The following is a 15901-nucleotide window of genomic DNA, read 5'->3' as shown; positions in this document are numbered from 1 at the left end:
ATACATCAACTTTAGACACTATTTAAAACTCCGGATATTTGGTTTTGTCCGAAGAGCTCCTCACGTGGACCTCATTCTGCATGATGCCGTTAACAGAACACCAATAAGGTGCCGGGACTCTCCCTCCACACTTTGTACACCCCCAACCCCGCCTTCATTGCAGGTGGGGCCCTGTTGTCCAGTCATCCCTCCCTGTTCGGTAAGCGGCCTGTTCTCTCTGGGTTTTAAATCTTCTCTTTGTCTTCGATGACTGTGTATTGACTATGGTGTGCTTTGGTGTGGCTTTCTTTTTATTTATTTTGTGTAGATATGATTGTGTGGGTTCATGGCTTGCCTACATTTCTGAAAGTCCACGGCCGCCATCTCTTTGAATAAGACTCGTTGCCCATTGTGTGTTTTTTTTCCATCTAGAATCTGATGAGATGTCTATGAGACTTTTTCGCTCTGTCTTTCCTTGCCTCTTAAACTTTGTTACACATTCCTTCTCTTTGTCTTTCTGAAATACATTCCCAGTAATTTCTTCAGCTCTCTTTTACAGCTCAGTAATTCTGTCTGCAGGGGCAAATCTGTTATTCAGCCTATTCATAGATTTTTAAATTAATATTTTTCACATGTAGAAGTTTTGCTTCGTTCTTAAAATTGTGGGCAAGTGTCTTGGTAGGCTCTTGTTCCTCACACTTTGTTCATTGTGGTATTTCTACGTGACGAATGGCTGTCCCTTTGCTTAGCATGGGTGGAGAGTTGCCATTTCTGACTAGTACCAAAGTCTGTCTGCAAAGTTTAAGGAAACTAAACCCTTGAATTTTTATTCTCCGGACTGGAAGAGCAGCAAACCTAGGGAAGTGCTTCGTTTTACTCGGCTCTCACGTAACGGCTGCTTGTCTGCTTTTTCTGAAATGTCCAAGAGGAATGCAGATCCCTTGGTGATGTGAACAGAGCATGGTGCCTCTTTTCACCTCTTTTTCCAGTGACCATCTTTATGTGATATTTTCTTTTGTTTTTCCATAGAATGCCCATAATGCTGCGTAGTTCAAACTGCGTTCTCACGGGGAAGACGCCAGCAGAATTCGCCAAACTGAACGAATGCCCTTTAGATCCAGGTATGTGTGATTCCTTAGGTTTTCACCCCCCACCTCTTACCCTTTCTGGGCCTTTCTTTTGCTGTTGCTGTTGCTTTAATTCTCAAAAATAATACCAACCTTTCTGCTTTATAATGAACTTGGATAATACTGTCCACAAACCATGGGGCTCCTGGGTGGCGCAGCCCATTAGGCCTCGGACTCTTGATTTCGGCTTCTGCTTGGGTTATGATCTCTGGGGGATGAGATTAAGGTCTGCGTGGGTTCTGCCCTGAGCACAGAGACTGATTAAGATTCTCTCTCTCTCTCTCTCTCCCTCCCCACTTCTGTCAGCACCCAGCTGGCTCACACCTGCGTGCTCTCTAAGAAAAAAAAATTAAAAATATTTTCGGAACATCCAGAAATTTGGCTCCAACTTTATTCTTTTAGTCTATATTTCTAAAAGGTGTACTGTTTCCTCTAGCGGTTTTCATCTATTCCTCTAAAGCTGCATTGATATAAAATCACAGCAGGTCTTGGAAAGAGGTTAACAAAGGACATGACTTTTTTAGACTATAACAGAATGTTACATAAGTCAAATATATTGCTTGTTCTTGTTTATATTCTAAAAGTAAAATGAAGCCTCACTTTATCTTATTTTGAGTTGTGTGCAAAGAAAGGACATATGATAATGTTTAAGGATTTGGTTCAATATGGAATACTTAGGAAACCTAATCCTAGTCTACTATTGTCCCTGATTTGTTAGAAAACTTAGGGCAATTTTGAGTTTATATTGAAGATTGTTGGTTATCTCTTTGCTTAAGAAATTTGAAGACTAATTTATTTAACATATTTTTTCCATTTGCCTCTTGTGAATGTCTGGCGCTGGTCATACGTACAACCAGTAAAATCTGGTCCCTGTCCTCAAGAAGTTTATTTTCTAGTGGCTTGTTTGTCTAAAGTCACGTGCTGACACTGTCATCGTTCATACAACAGCATCAGCAAATGCTTCTGAGTGTTGGTCAGCACCCTGGAGCAGTGGAGGAGGGGGTCTCTGAATCAGGAGATCACTGTGGCTCCTCAGTCACACTCTCAGAACAGGACGTGAACCTTTTCTTGCTTCCTTTGGGCAGGTGGCTACTTCATTGTCAAGGGGGTAGAGAAAGTTATTCTTATCCAAGAGCAGCTGTCTAAGAACAGGATCATCGTGGAGGCCGACAGGAAAGGGGCGGTTGGTGCTTCAGTTACCAGGTACGGAAAGCAGGGATGTTGCTAAGAAATGCTGATAATTCCATTAATATCGGATGACTGTGTTTCAGTACAGAGATAGCCTGTTACTTCTATAAGAAGCAGCAAAATATTGGTCTGTTTAATGATTCAATTTATTGTGTAACTCTGGAAACATGGAGTATTGATTTAAAATTTTTAGCGATGAAAGTGTGAAACATTGGTTGAAAGGCTACTAGCTGTTTTATTCAAGTTGGATTTTGTTGTAGTAAAGGAATGTTGAAAAAAGAAATATGAAACCACTCCTTTTCTTTTTCATGTTTGTTTTTAGGCTTTGACCATGTTGCATAGTGTATTTCTACATTGTTATGACCAGAGATTATTTTTTACTTAATATTTAATGAATTCTGTCATGGACTTACATCTTATTGTTAGTTTTCTTGACTGGCCTCTTTCACAGTGTACTCATTTTTCTCCAGCAGCATCTCTTGTCTGCTGTAACTTTTCTTTGATTTATTATCATATGTAATTTGAAATTTGTAAATTCAAACGTTCTGGGAAGGAAGCAGTCATAGAATAATCAATATGTCAGTATTCAGTAGGGTTGTTTGTCCTCCGACGACCTGTAATAAACTGTACAACTCAGACTTCTTTAATTTTCCTTTCTGATCGGCCGAGGGGATGGGGACAGCTAACAATAATGGCCATTTACTGAGCAGTCACTAGGCGCTAGGCAGTGTAACAGTTGCTGTATTTGTCACCTCAACCCTCCAAGATAAGTGGTGTTATTTCTCTTTCACTGCTGAGTAACAGGCCTTGGGCTCAAGGTCCTACTGGTCAGAAGAGGTGGCCAGCATTTGGACCCAGAGCTAATAATTCTGTGACCCAGGTGTTCCTACTGTCTACAGCTTTTGGAGCCAGGGAATCGGGATCTAAATCCCAGAGTTATTGTTCGGTAGTTATGAGGCACTTGGATGGGAAGTTACAGATCTCTAAGCAGTGGTTTCCTCATGTGTGATTTGGAGACAGTCCTTCCGAGTAAGCATAGTATGTAGGAGATCAGAGCTAAGATGAGTGTGTCACGTAGTGTTAATGGTGCCTAGCGGGTGAGTAGTGTGTATTCTTGTTGTAGCCGATTAGACTTGGAAATGTTTTTAAATCTATTAGGAACTTGGTAGCTGATGAGATACCAATGAAAGGAGATTCCGTAGTTTCTTTTGGCTTCACTGTATAGTAAGAGTATGAATATGTTTTATTGGATTATTAATTTAAACACTCGAGTATAAATTCATTTCTTCATCATTTTTTCATTGTGGTATAGATTCTTCTGAGGTTTTTTTTTTTTTTTTTTGAAATGTATAAAATTGATCACGAATGTACCTCACACTGAGTCAGCAGTTCAGGTGGAACCAAGGTGAAGTAGGGTCAAAATAAATTTGTCACTTCCTCACCCACAAAACTCCACCCTATTCTCAAAGCTATAGAAACATGTAGTGTTTTTTTTTTTTTTTTTTTTAAAGATTTTTATTTATTTATTTATTTGACAGAGAGAGATGACAAGCAGGCAGAGAGGCAGGCAGAGAGAGGGGAGGAAGCAGGCTCCCTGCTGAGCAGAGAGCCCGATGCGGGGCTCGATCCCAGGACCCCGGGATCATGACCTGAGCCGAAGGCAGCGGCTTAACTCACTGAGCCACCCAGGCGCCCCGAAACATGTAGTGTTTTTAAATATTCATGGAAATGGCAGGAAAGCTTGGGAAGGAGTTACGCATCTTCAAAAGGCATCTATTAGGAAGGAGCTTCCTGATCATTACTGATGACTGAGTCTTACTGATCGATGATCATTGCTGCTGCATGCTACTGGTTTGAAACCAAGTGGGGACACAGTTTAACCAACTTGTGTTTCCTTGTAGCTCCACCCATGAGAAAAAAAGCAGAACCAATATGGCTGTGAAACAGGGACGATTTTATTTGAGGCATAATACGTTGTCAGAAGATATTCCCATTGTCATCATATTTAAGGTAAGGCTGCAGGTGCCTACTGAAAATGATAAGAAGCCTTTCTTGCTTTATTTTCATATGTCATTAGAAATTTGGAGGCTAAGGATCTCGAGGAATGGAAAGATTTGTGGCATATGTACATTGTCAGTTATGTAATATATTTTAAATTGAAAGCTACTAAGATCAGGGTTCATGTGTTTTCACTATTTTTTAACAGCTATGCAATAAAAAATCCTAAGGTACGAAAGGATATATAGTGAGAAGTAAGCCCTTCTACTCCCTGGGACCTAACCACATAGTTATCCTACCTGGGACACTGGTGCTCCTGGTTTCTGGGAGCTTCCCTATGACCCTGCAATTGCTCTCCTGGGTATTTACCCCAGGGATACAGATGTCGTGAAAAGAAGGGCCATCTGTACCCCAATGTTTATAGCAGCAATGGCCACGGTCGCCAAACTATGGAAAGAACCAAGATGCCCTTCAACGGACGAATGGATAAGGAAGTTGTGGTCCATATACACTGTGGAGTATTATGCCTCCATCAGAAAGGATGAATACCCAACTTTTGTAGCAACATGGACGGGACTGGAAGAGATTATGCTGAGTGAAATAAGTCAAGCAGAGAGAGTCAATTATCATATGGTTTCACTTATTTGTGGAGCATAACAAATATCATCGAGGACAAGGGGTGTTAGAGAGGAGAAAGGAGTTGGGGTAAATTGGAAGGGGAGGTGAATCACGAGAGACTATGGACTCTGAAAACACAATCTGAGGGGTTTGAAGTGGCGGAGGGTGTGGGAGGTTGGGGTACCAGGTGGTGGGTATTATAGAGGGCACGGATTGCATGGAGCACTGGGTGTGGTGAAAAAATAATGAATACTGTTTTTCTGAAAATAAATTAAAAAAAAAAAAAAGAATTTCTTCTGTGTAGAATTGCATCTCCAGTAGAGGGCAGTGTGTTCCCATGGATCAAAAAGAGTTTCATGGATGTTTTAGAGGCTTAATGTCGCTTTGGACTACTTTCCTTAGACCAGAAATTAAAAATTGATTATAATAATGCAGTAGTCTTATGTTACTCACATGGAAAATACATCACATTTTAACATGGACATGTTAAAATCAGAAAACGTTTATCAAATACTTTTTTGGCTAAGTAGCAAAATTTTGATAAGACAGTTTCTTCTGTCGAATTTAATATTATATTGCAAATGTATACATGTGCTTATAGCAAACTTAAGTTCTTTTTAGAATGGGGCTGTAAATTAATATGTACTTTAATATAACCTGTAGTTGAGATTTCAGATTTCTCCTTTTCTGATTATAAAACAGTCCTTGAATTGTACAAATTTAGAAAGTTACTGAAAAGTAGAACTACATTTTTGGACCTGTTTTTTCAGACCCTTCTTCCTTTGCTTTGGTAATATACACATAGATTTTATTTTTTTCCTGCTGAACAGTGAATTGTGAAAAGCTTTCCATATCTATAAATACAGAGCTACATCATTATTATTTTTAGTAGGTGTCCTACAGGAATTAGCCATGGGTGGTGTAATCTGTTTAACCAGTTTCCCGTAGGGGGACATTTAAGTGTCCTTTTTCCCCCAAGTTTTCACTCTGATACACAACCCTGGGTCTTCTTCTACATACATATTTGTGTATATTGCTGAGTAGTTTGTGAGACTTAACTCCTGGGAATGGAATTAGATGTTTTTTTTTAAAAAAAAATTGGGCATGTGGCCAGAAATTTCTCATGAGACCTAACCATTGCATGCTAATCAGCATGTATAAGAATGACAACGACTATTTAAATTTTTTCAGTTTAAATAAATGAAGTACATTGGTCACAGATAGTCCCGTTTTGCGGTCTCCTGTTAGAGGGACATTTTAATAGCCTGATGGAACCTTGTCTGATGACTTCTATGAAGACTTTTCCATCTGGGCAGCAACACGGAAAATGGGAGATCTTAGCATCAGACAGCTCTAGGCCAAATTCCAGCTTCTCTACTCGTTAACTGTGTGACCTCAGGCAGATTTTCCAGTCTCCCTGCGTCCTGGATAATTCCCCTGCAAAGTGAAAATTTCACCTGGGAGGGTTGTCCCGAAACGCAAAGGAGATCATCTATTTTTTGAAAAATGGGCAGCCTAGAATGAAGATACTGTTTCTCTTGCCTTCGCTCTGCCTCCACGTTCAGTGTCTGGAGCTGGGGAAAATAAACTGGGAGACCAGGAAAGTCACATCATTTCTCTTTCTGTGTTGTGTGGCCCTAACACAGACCTTGACAGTCATTAGGACTTGATGGTTGTTGATTGTGACCAACAATTGGCTAAAAGTGACAGAAGCAGCAGGGTTTCCAGGTTCCATGCTGGGTCTGAATATGACGGCTAAAGCTTTTTAAGACCTAGATCAGCCTTATTTATGGACTTGAATCACTACAAAGGTTCTCCTGCCCATGAATCTTTCCCACTTTACACTTTGTATTCCCAAGTATTCAGCAGGTGCTCTGTGATGGCCTCTGTAGTCTGAAAGTTTTTATGGAAAAGAAGATCAGATTTCAAGGGGGCTGGGCATTGTTTCTTGGAAACAAACTTACATTGAAATTTTTGACCTTTAAAGAGAAAAGATTGCAGAGTTAAAGAGGGCCATCGCAGTTCTTTTGGTATCTACTAAGACTGCTTTTAGTGATAGTAGATCGATTCCTGTCTGAAGAAAGATTAGAGATTTCTGAATATTAGGTATTTTAAGCATTTTCTCCCCATCCCTCCATCGCACAGTGTATTTCAGCAAATCACTGTCAGTGGACGTGTTCGTCTCTCATTAGTATTCGGTCTTCACAAGTCACACTTGTAGTCACACTTAGTGGGTATGCGAAGAGAAGACTATGACGCTTCCTAAAGAGCATATGCCCTCATTTTTGTTCTGTCTTACTCCCCATGGCCAGACTGGGTGACCTGCTGAAACGTATCATCTCTGCTGTTTCTTCACAAGGTCATTATACAGCATTCATTTCTGACTTATTAGTCAGGTGAAATGATTTCAGATATCTGGAGTACAAAGAGTTCCTTATAAAGCTAGTTTTCAGATGTCTAAATTATGTCTGTAAAGCACAATGGTTGAGCATTTTGCTGTCGTTTCCATAGCAATATGTCATTTATTTGTAGCTCTGACTTCCCAAGGCTGAGTAGTCATAAAATCAGTTTGGTCTTCGGCACTGGACCGCTTTCGGTGATAACCTGACCGAGTTACCACCCTGTTGTTCAGTGACCTGGTAGAGGAGGAGTTTAGTCCTTGTAGAGCAGAGCTTTGCCACTGATCCTTCTCCCTGCACATATGGTGTCATTTACCATGTACTTGGCGTATCTTTGCTTCGTGGCTTAGAAATATTTGGAAGGCCTAAGCAGTCTGTTTAGATCCATGTTAGAACACTTGAAAATTTTATGCAGTTATAAAATTACTGCTCAGATTCAGCTTCGGGACAGCTTGAAGCAGCTCCGTATGTCAGATGAGAATGTGGGAGGACTTTTTCACTACTGTTATACGCCAAACCTATGTAGTCTTTTTCACTTAGAAATTGTTGAACTAAAAATTAATTACTAAAATAACCCAGGTGGCTTCGGTTCAGGTGTAGAGGTTGTCCTGCCTCAGGAGAGGGGACTGATCCAGAATGCTACTGGCCATTCAGCTCTCGTATTCCACTTCTGTCCCAGCGAGAACTTCTCCTGCACAATCATTTTGCACGCTCCGGTTGGCATCCGTCCCATGTGGATCTCTTTTAGTGTTTGCACTTTCCCCTGGGGAGGGAAGTGCATTGCTTACAAAGTTTTATTATCAATGATTTTAGGAAAGGGTGACTAGATTCTACTGCAGATTACTTGCCTTGGTGTTGTTTTTTGTATATTTGTCTGTTTTGATTCCGTTGAAACACATATAACACTCTCCTGGGAGATTGAGAGGCAAAAGTTAATTTATATTCTAATTAGCTTTTCGCAGAGAAATACTCTCTTCTCGTGTTTCTCTCTGGCTTCTTGCAGACCAAGGAGAAAATGTAGACAGGCCTACCTACATACCATCACTGTGAGAGTAGATGCCCTCCCTATACTTCATCAGAGGGTAATCTAGGGTGTTTTCCTTCATTGGTTTAAAAATTAGAACTGATAACAGTTTTTTTAAGATTGCTCTCTTTTCATCCATGAACTTTTAAGTGTTTCGAACTTAAAATTTTTAATTATATTTTTAGTATTTTTAAGTAGTGCTGTTTATGTGTGTCCATTTGAACAAATGTGTCCTATCAAATTAGAGCAAAAATGATGAAAATTAAAGTATAGAAGAGATTTGGGTTGTGAGAGCATCTTTGTTTCCAAAACACAGTTTTGAGCAAAACAAGTTCTACATTTACAAAGCTTTTTTTACGTTTAAATAGCAAATTTAATTCCAAAAGTTGGTCTGTTAGATATCTGTGCTGTGTAACAAATTATAGCACAGTTGCTGTTGGTCGGAGATGTGGAGGTTGCTTGGCTGGGTGGTTCAGGCTCAGGGTCTTTGAGGAGTCAAGTTGTCTGCCCGCGCTGAAGTCACCCAGAGGCTGGACTGGAGCGCCGTGGGGTCCGCTTCCATTCACGGCTCCCCCATGATGGCATTTCAGTCCTCACCACCGGACCTTTCCACAGGCTGCACGAGTGTCTGCAGGACATGGCCGCTGGCTTCCCGCCCACGTGCTCTCCACGGGCAAGGGCAAGCAGGAAGCCGCGGTGCTATTCATAACCAGGGCTCCGCAGTTGCACTCTGTGCTTCTTTCTTATAAAAGGGAGTCATTGAGGGGCACCTGGGTGGCTCAGTGGGTTAAAGCCTCTGCCTTCGGCTCAGGTCATGGTCCCAGGGTCCTGGGATGGAGCCCCGCATCGGGCTCTCTGCTCAGCAGGGAGCCTGCTTCCCTTCCTCTCTCTCTGCCTGCCTCTCTGCCTACCTGTGATCTCTGTCTGTCAAATAAATAAATAAAAATCTTAAAAAAATTTTTAAAAATTAAAAAAAAAAAAGTGAGTCATTGAGTTGAGCTTCCACTCTGAAGGAGGAGTCGTCTTTACCTTGTGAAGAGAGCGTCAAAGAATTCGGTGAATGTTTTTCAAACCACCACAGGTGGCCTGAAGGGACATAGCATGTATTTAACTGCCCCCCCACAAAAGTTTCAAACCTTCAGTCAGTTTACATCTGACCCTGAAGTATCCACATCGAATTTCGGGATCACAGATTACTCAAATTCAAATGGAGAGCTGTAGAATTTTGCATCCTCTTGTTCAAAGATATGAAGAAACAGGTGGACAAGGCGGTTCAGCAGTAGTGGTTGTGAGGTCGGTCACTGACCTTGTTTAAGGACGGACACTTCTGATCTCGTGACTCCGAGAGGTGCTCTGCCCGCTGTGCCCTGCTTATGTTCTCCACGTTCCTCCCTGGAACCTGAGACTCGGTGTCCCTCCTTCTCCCCCATGTGTGGGGAAGCAGGCACCAGAGCATGGAAGACTAACAAGACGGTTTATTAATGTGGGTTCCATTTGTTCTCTGGTTCCGTTTTCTCTGCATAGCTGAAGGAAAAATTTTAATGCAAACATAACTTTTCCCGTAACTTCTAAGAAGCACATTCTTTTTCTGCCAAGAGAGGTTTAGTGAGATTATGCTCTATTTCTTGATATGGCAGAAATCCAGGCGGATGTGTGAAGGAGTGAGCCCTAGTGCCATATGGAATCTACAAAGACCGGTGTTGCCGGCTGCCACCTTGAAACACTTAAGATAAGTGGGTTTCTTAAACCTCTTAAGTGTGTTTTTAGTTTAGTTTAGTTTTGTTTTGTTTTTTTAAAATCTTCTTAAAACCTGCATTAAGTATAGCTTGGTATCTCTGGAATAGTGAGTTAAAACATCCTTTAGGAAAAATTCTTCTAGCCTAAATGTGAATGAATCGATAGTACTCAGAAAAATTAGTCTTGCGACAAAACTAATTGGGGTTCTGTTTACTTTCAGCAGTGCGTATTTTCTGATTTACCGCTCTTTGGCTGTTTTGTTTTAATTTTTTAGTTTGCTTTCGTAATTGCGATCAGTGTCTCTGCTCTATCTTCCTACCTCCTTTTTCACGATGACGCTTGCAGGATATTCAAACGTTTTAGAAGATTGCACACATGAGAAAAAAGTGCTTGAGAATGTTTGTTTTCCTCTTCCCAATCAAAATTTCTATTTCAGGTTCTTCTGCAGCTTGGGCTGGGGCTGCCAATGCCAGATGGCACCGTTTCTGAGAAAAGAGCTAGCTTTTGCTTAGAAGTAATACCCACAAACAATGCCAAATTAGCATAAGCAAATGTCAGTGAGTTAACACAAAGCCAACACTCTTTCTGTCTTTTCTTTCCTTCCTAGGCCATGGGTGTTGAGAGTGACCAGGAAATTGTACAGATGATTGGAACAGAGGAGCACGTGATGGCTGCTTTTGGGCCCAGCTTGGAAGAGTGCCAGAAAGCTCAGATTTTCACACAGATGCAGGTGTGTCTTTTCATGTCGTCCTTTGCTATGAAAGGGAATTGGAGATTTAATGTTGCTCGTGCATAAAGCATCAGATGCAGTGACTTCTTGGGGTGTAGGTGCGGGAGGGTGTTCAGGAGTTGGGAGGAACAGTAGAGAAGCTTCTTTGACTGGTGTGTTAGGAATTGGAGGAAGGAGTCTGCCTTGATAAATTATCAGCCTATGGTGTCTAACCCTGAAGGGGGATATGTGTCCAAGAGGCTTTTGTTCTGATAAAATAGCAAGTACTCTTCTTTCAGTTACTTGCCTGAGTGATCTATGTTTTTGTTTTTCTGTTTTTTGGGGTATTTTTAGAGAGATTTATTTATTTATTAGAGTGCATGTGAACGAGTACACAGCAGGGGTTACAGAGGGAGAGAAAGAATCTTAAGCAGATTCTGTTCTGAGTGCAGAGCCTGATGTGGGGCTCGAGCTCATGACCCTGAGATCATTACGTGAGCTGAAACCAACAGTTGAACACTTAACCTACTGCACCACCCAGTTGCCCCAATATATGTTTTTGAACTACAGCAACTCTAGTGTAGAAGATTTTTTTCCTTCATTTCTCCTCAAGTTCCCTTCTTATTCCCTACTTCCAGTTGCTTTCAGTGTCCAGTTGTATATGGTCTCAGTCCCTTTTTCTGAATTCCTGGTGTCATCAGCAAGAAAAGCCAGGATCAGAAACCCTTTACCAGTACAAGCTTTCATCGACCTGCCAAAGAACTTCTAGCTGGACCTTGGGGATTTTAGGACAAGATTAGTTTCTTGTCTTCATATATATATGTGTGTGTATGTACACACGCTAAACATAATAGAAATAAAAAATATTAAAAACAATTTTACTTCCCTGCCCTTGTGACTGGAGCCCTCACAGCCACACGTCGGGTGCCAAGTCCCACATTTGTAAAGTACTTTGCTAAGTATCAGTCCGCGGCAGTGCACCTCATAACCATCCTGAGAGGTAGGGATTCCTGCTACAGAAGCACAGTAGACAGTGCTTACTACATATCTGTATTACATTGTCTGTTCTGGGAGTTACGTACAGTGAAGTATAAATTCCAGGTGGCATTTTTCTTGTTACCTAGGATGCTTATAGAGATAGCATTTTCCCACTTACATCTGTTAGTGTGTGTTCTGAAAAATCACACCTCTATTGATATTTTCATAGACTGAGCCAGACAAACATTTAAGGTTAATCATCATATGTAAGTGTATATAATCCCAAAGCACAAATCGGTAAGGATTATTCTTACCCCTGCCTTCTTTTCATGCAGTTAAGTAAGAGTCAACTCAAGTTCTTGGGCAGGCCGCATCAGGAGAAGTTGTTTGGATTTAGGAGGTTCTATGTTTGGTCTGTATTGAAAATGAAATATGTAGTGAGCATGAGTCTTTGTTACACACTGGAATTTTATTGTCCAAGGGCTCCAAGAACATGAAGAGGAAATGTAAAGAAATACCCAGGAGTTGGCCAAGTTTGGGGAGATACACGCTCTCCTCTAAAGCTGTGTAACGTTCGGGAAGAGCATTCTACCTTCACAATCCTTCAGTGGACACAGTGAGATCTGTTACCCCTTTTATAACAAACAGCATCACCGGTGCTCAGATAGCCCTGTAACCCCGGCATCACAGAGCTGTGTGAGCAGGGCAAATAATGGGTTGGGAAATCATTTACTTCTGCTATACAGGTGCTGACCGGAAACATTAGCTAACACAACGAGAGTTCAGTTCAGAGATGGGAATATGCAGACGGGGTGTGACACGAACATGGCTCATACTCTGCTGTGCTGGGTTAGAGCAGGGATTAATAATCTGCAACTAAGAAGATGCTCTTGAGGCCATGCATAATCCAAAATGGTTGGTAAGTGTGACATACGAGTTAGGGCAACGTGGGTATTGTATGCTATTGTACGTGAGCAAGTAGCAAGTGCGTGGTGAACTTTTGGTGACGTGGCACTTAGTGGATTTCTTAACACCTGAGTTGTGTTTGTGTTGAACGCTTCCGTTGGTGTCTCTCCTCCATGCCTTCTGCTCACAAAGCCACTTGCTGGGTCTTGCTCACGGATATTTTCTGTCATTCTCTTCAAGGGCTGTGGCATAGAGAGAAGAAATTATTTATAACCTTCTTCGGAGGATAGGATGCACGGAGGGGGTGTCACGTTAACCTGTTCATGCCCGGGTCAGGCTCTCACCCCGACTCTCACACGGCACAGCCATGATAACATTATTACGCCAGAAAAAATCTGACTGCAAGCTGACTCAGAAGGGGTACTAGGCCCCTGTGTTCCTCTGTTTCTCTCCTCAAAGTGAAGAATCTTTAGCTTCTTTCCCAAGGGAACTGGAAGATCAGAATTTCATGAGGACAGTTGAGGGAGGACTGAACTGCTTGTCTCTTGGCAGTTCCCACTGACTGTGGGCTGGCTTTTATCCGGTGCTGGATCCTACTTATTGCTGGGTCACGGTGGCAGGGGTTGGCACGTCTGAGGTTTTGTTTTGTTTTGTTTTGTTTTTTGAAGATTTTATTTGTTTATTTGACAGACAGAAATCATAAGTAGGCAGAGAAAGGGAGGGAAACAGGCTCCCCACTGAGCAGAGAGCCCAATGCGGGGCTCGATCCCAGGACCCTGAGATCATGACCTGAGCTGAAGGCAGAGGCTTTAATCCACTGAGCCACCCAGGCGTCCCGAGTGTGAGTTTTTCCATATGCTTTAATGGACACTAAACAGAGAGGATCCTCTGATGTCCTGTCTTACCACGGAGGACTTCCATTCAAAGAAAAAGATGACACAATGTCTAGTAGGAATGACATACCTGTAAATAGTTAAAATATGGCCAGGGTCTAAAGCGGAATGAAAGCACTTAGTTCCTTATGCATAAGGAATTCACATAGCAGAGAAAAGGAGTAGGTGATACCTGAGCTAGTTTTGAAGCACAGAAATTTCCCAGGCACATAACTGGGGACAGGAATTCCAAGATAAAGAATCAGGAATCCCAGCCCCTTTTTCTGACTAACTGAAAGCCAGTTAAAAAAAATGCATTCAGGGGCGCCTGGGTGGCTCAGTGGGTTAAGCCGCTGCCTTCAGCTCGGGTCATGATCTCGGGGTCCTGGGATTGAGTCCCGCATCGGGCTCTCTGCTCAGCAGGGAGCCTGCTTCCCTCTCTCTCTCTCTGCCTGCCTCTCCGACTACTTGTGATTTCTCTCTGTCAAATAAATAAATAAATAAATAAATCTTTTAAAAAAAATGCATTCATTGTTGTTTGAAAATTATCCTCTTTAAAAACTTCTTATTGTGGAAAAACAACATGTGCAAAATATACAGAAGAGTAGTATGAACCCCCTTGTGCCCATCACCCAGCTTCAGTAATTAACGATGGTCTGCCATCTTGTTTCATCTAAGTCTTCACCTACTCTTCACACCCACTATTTGATTAGTTTTAATACTTCATATTTTAGGTACAATTTATGTGTGCTGAAATATACAAATCTTAATTGCATAATTTTACATAATTGATGTGGAATATTTTTCCATTACCCTGGGGAAGTTCCCTCGTGTCCCTTTTTTTTTTTTTAATTTAAATTTTTTATTTTTATATAAGCATATAATGTATTTTTATCCCCAGGGGTACAGGTCTGTGAATCGCCAGGTTTACACACTTAACAACACTCACATAGCACATACCCTCCCCAGTGTCCATAACCGCACCCCCCATCTCCCTCCCCCCCTCCCCCCAGCAACCCTCAGTTTGTTTTGTGAGATTAAGAGTCACTTATGGTTTGTCTCCCTCCCAATTCCATCTTGTTTCATTGATTCTTCTTCAACCCACTTAAGCCCCCATGTTGCATCACCACTTCCTCATATCAGGGAGATCATATGATAGTTGTCTTTCTCTGCTTGACTTATTTCGCTAAGCATGATATGCTCTAGTTCCATCCATGTTGTCGCAAATGGCAAGATTTCATTTCTTTTGATGGCTGCATAGTATTCCATTGTGTATATATACCACATCTTCTTGATCCATTCATCTGTTGATGGACATCTAGGTTCTTTCCATAGTTTGGCTATTGCGGACATTGCTGCTATAAACATTCGGGTGCACATGCCCTTTCGGATCACTATGTTTGTATCTTTAGGGTAAATACCCAGTAGTACAATTGCTGGGTCATAGGGTAGCTCTATTTTCAACTTTTTGAGGAATCTCCATGCTGTTTTCCAGAGTGGTTGCACCAGCTTGCATTCCCACCAACAGTGTAGGAGGGTTCCCCTTTTTCCGCATCCTCGCCAGCATCTGTCATTTCCTGACTTGTTGATTTTAGCCATTCTGACTGGTGTGAGGTGGTATCTCATTGTGGTTTTGATTTGTATTTCCCTGATGCTGAGTGGTATGGAGCATTTTTTCATGTCTGTTGGCCATCTGGATGTCTTCTTTGCAATGTCTGTTCATGTCCTCTGCCCATTTCTTGATTGGATTATTTGTTCTTTGGGTGTTGAGTTTGCTAAGCGCTTTATGGATTTGGGACACTAGCCCTTTATCTGATATGTCATTTGCAAATATCTTCTCCCATTCTGTCAGTTTTCTTTTGGTTATGTTAACTGTTTCCTTTGCTATGCAAAAGCTTTTGATCTTGATGAAGTCCCAATAGTTCACTTTTGCCCTTGCTTCCCTTGCCTTTGGTGATGTTCCTAGGAAGATGTTGCTGCGGCTGAGGTGGAAGAGGGTGCTGCCTCTGTTCTCCTCAAGGATTTTGATGGATTCCTTTCTCACATTGAGGTCCTTCATCCATTTTGAGTCTATATTCATGTGCGGTGTAGGGAAATGGTCCAGTTTCATTTTTCTGCACCTCATGTCCCTTCTTAGTCCCTTTTTATCTCCATCCTCTGATTTTCTTCCTCGCTGTTCTGATTTTTCACCACAGGTTAATTTTGCCTGTTTTAGAACATACGAAATTGTTTAGAATATACTCTTTTGTGCCCAGTTTCTTCTCCTGAGCGTACTGTCTGAGATATTGTGTCATTTGGCCATTATTGCTGAGTAGTATTACACTGTATGACTATCCCATGGTTTATCTTTTCTTGTGGATGGACAT

At 41.6% G+C, this 15901-nt stretch overlaps 1 protein-coding gene across 1 annotated transcript in view; it reads left to right on the top strand.

Annotated features, from left to right (window-relative positions):
• POLR3B (RNA polymerase III subunit B) overlaps positions 1 to 15901 on the top strand; it is a 104438-nt gene that overhangs the window by 14978 nt on the left and 73559 nt on the right. The window contains exons 7-10 of the mRNA XM_082740562.1: positions 1009 to 1100; positions 2192 to 2309; positions 4196 to 4304; positions 10678 to 10800. Coding sequence (XP_082596688.1) covers positions 1009 to 1100; positions 2192 to 2309; positions 4196 to 4304; positions 10678 to 10800 — 442 coding nt within the window. The remainder of the gene's footprint in view (positions 1 to 1008; positions 1101 to 2191; positions 2310 to 4195; positions 4305 to 10677; positions 10801 to 15901) is intronic.

Source organism: Mustela nivalis (assembly GCF_964662115.1).
Source record: "Mustela nivalis genome assembly, chromosome: 7".
Lineage (NCBI taxonomy): Eukaryota > Metazoa > Chordata > Mammalia > Carnivora > Mustelidae > Mustela > Mustela nivalis.
The sequence above is the reverse complement of the archived record's forward strand: the minus strand, read 5'-3'. Positions and strand labels throughout refer to the sequence as shown.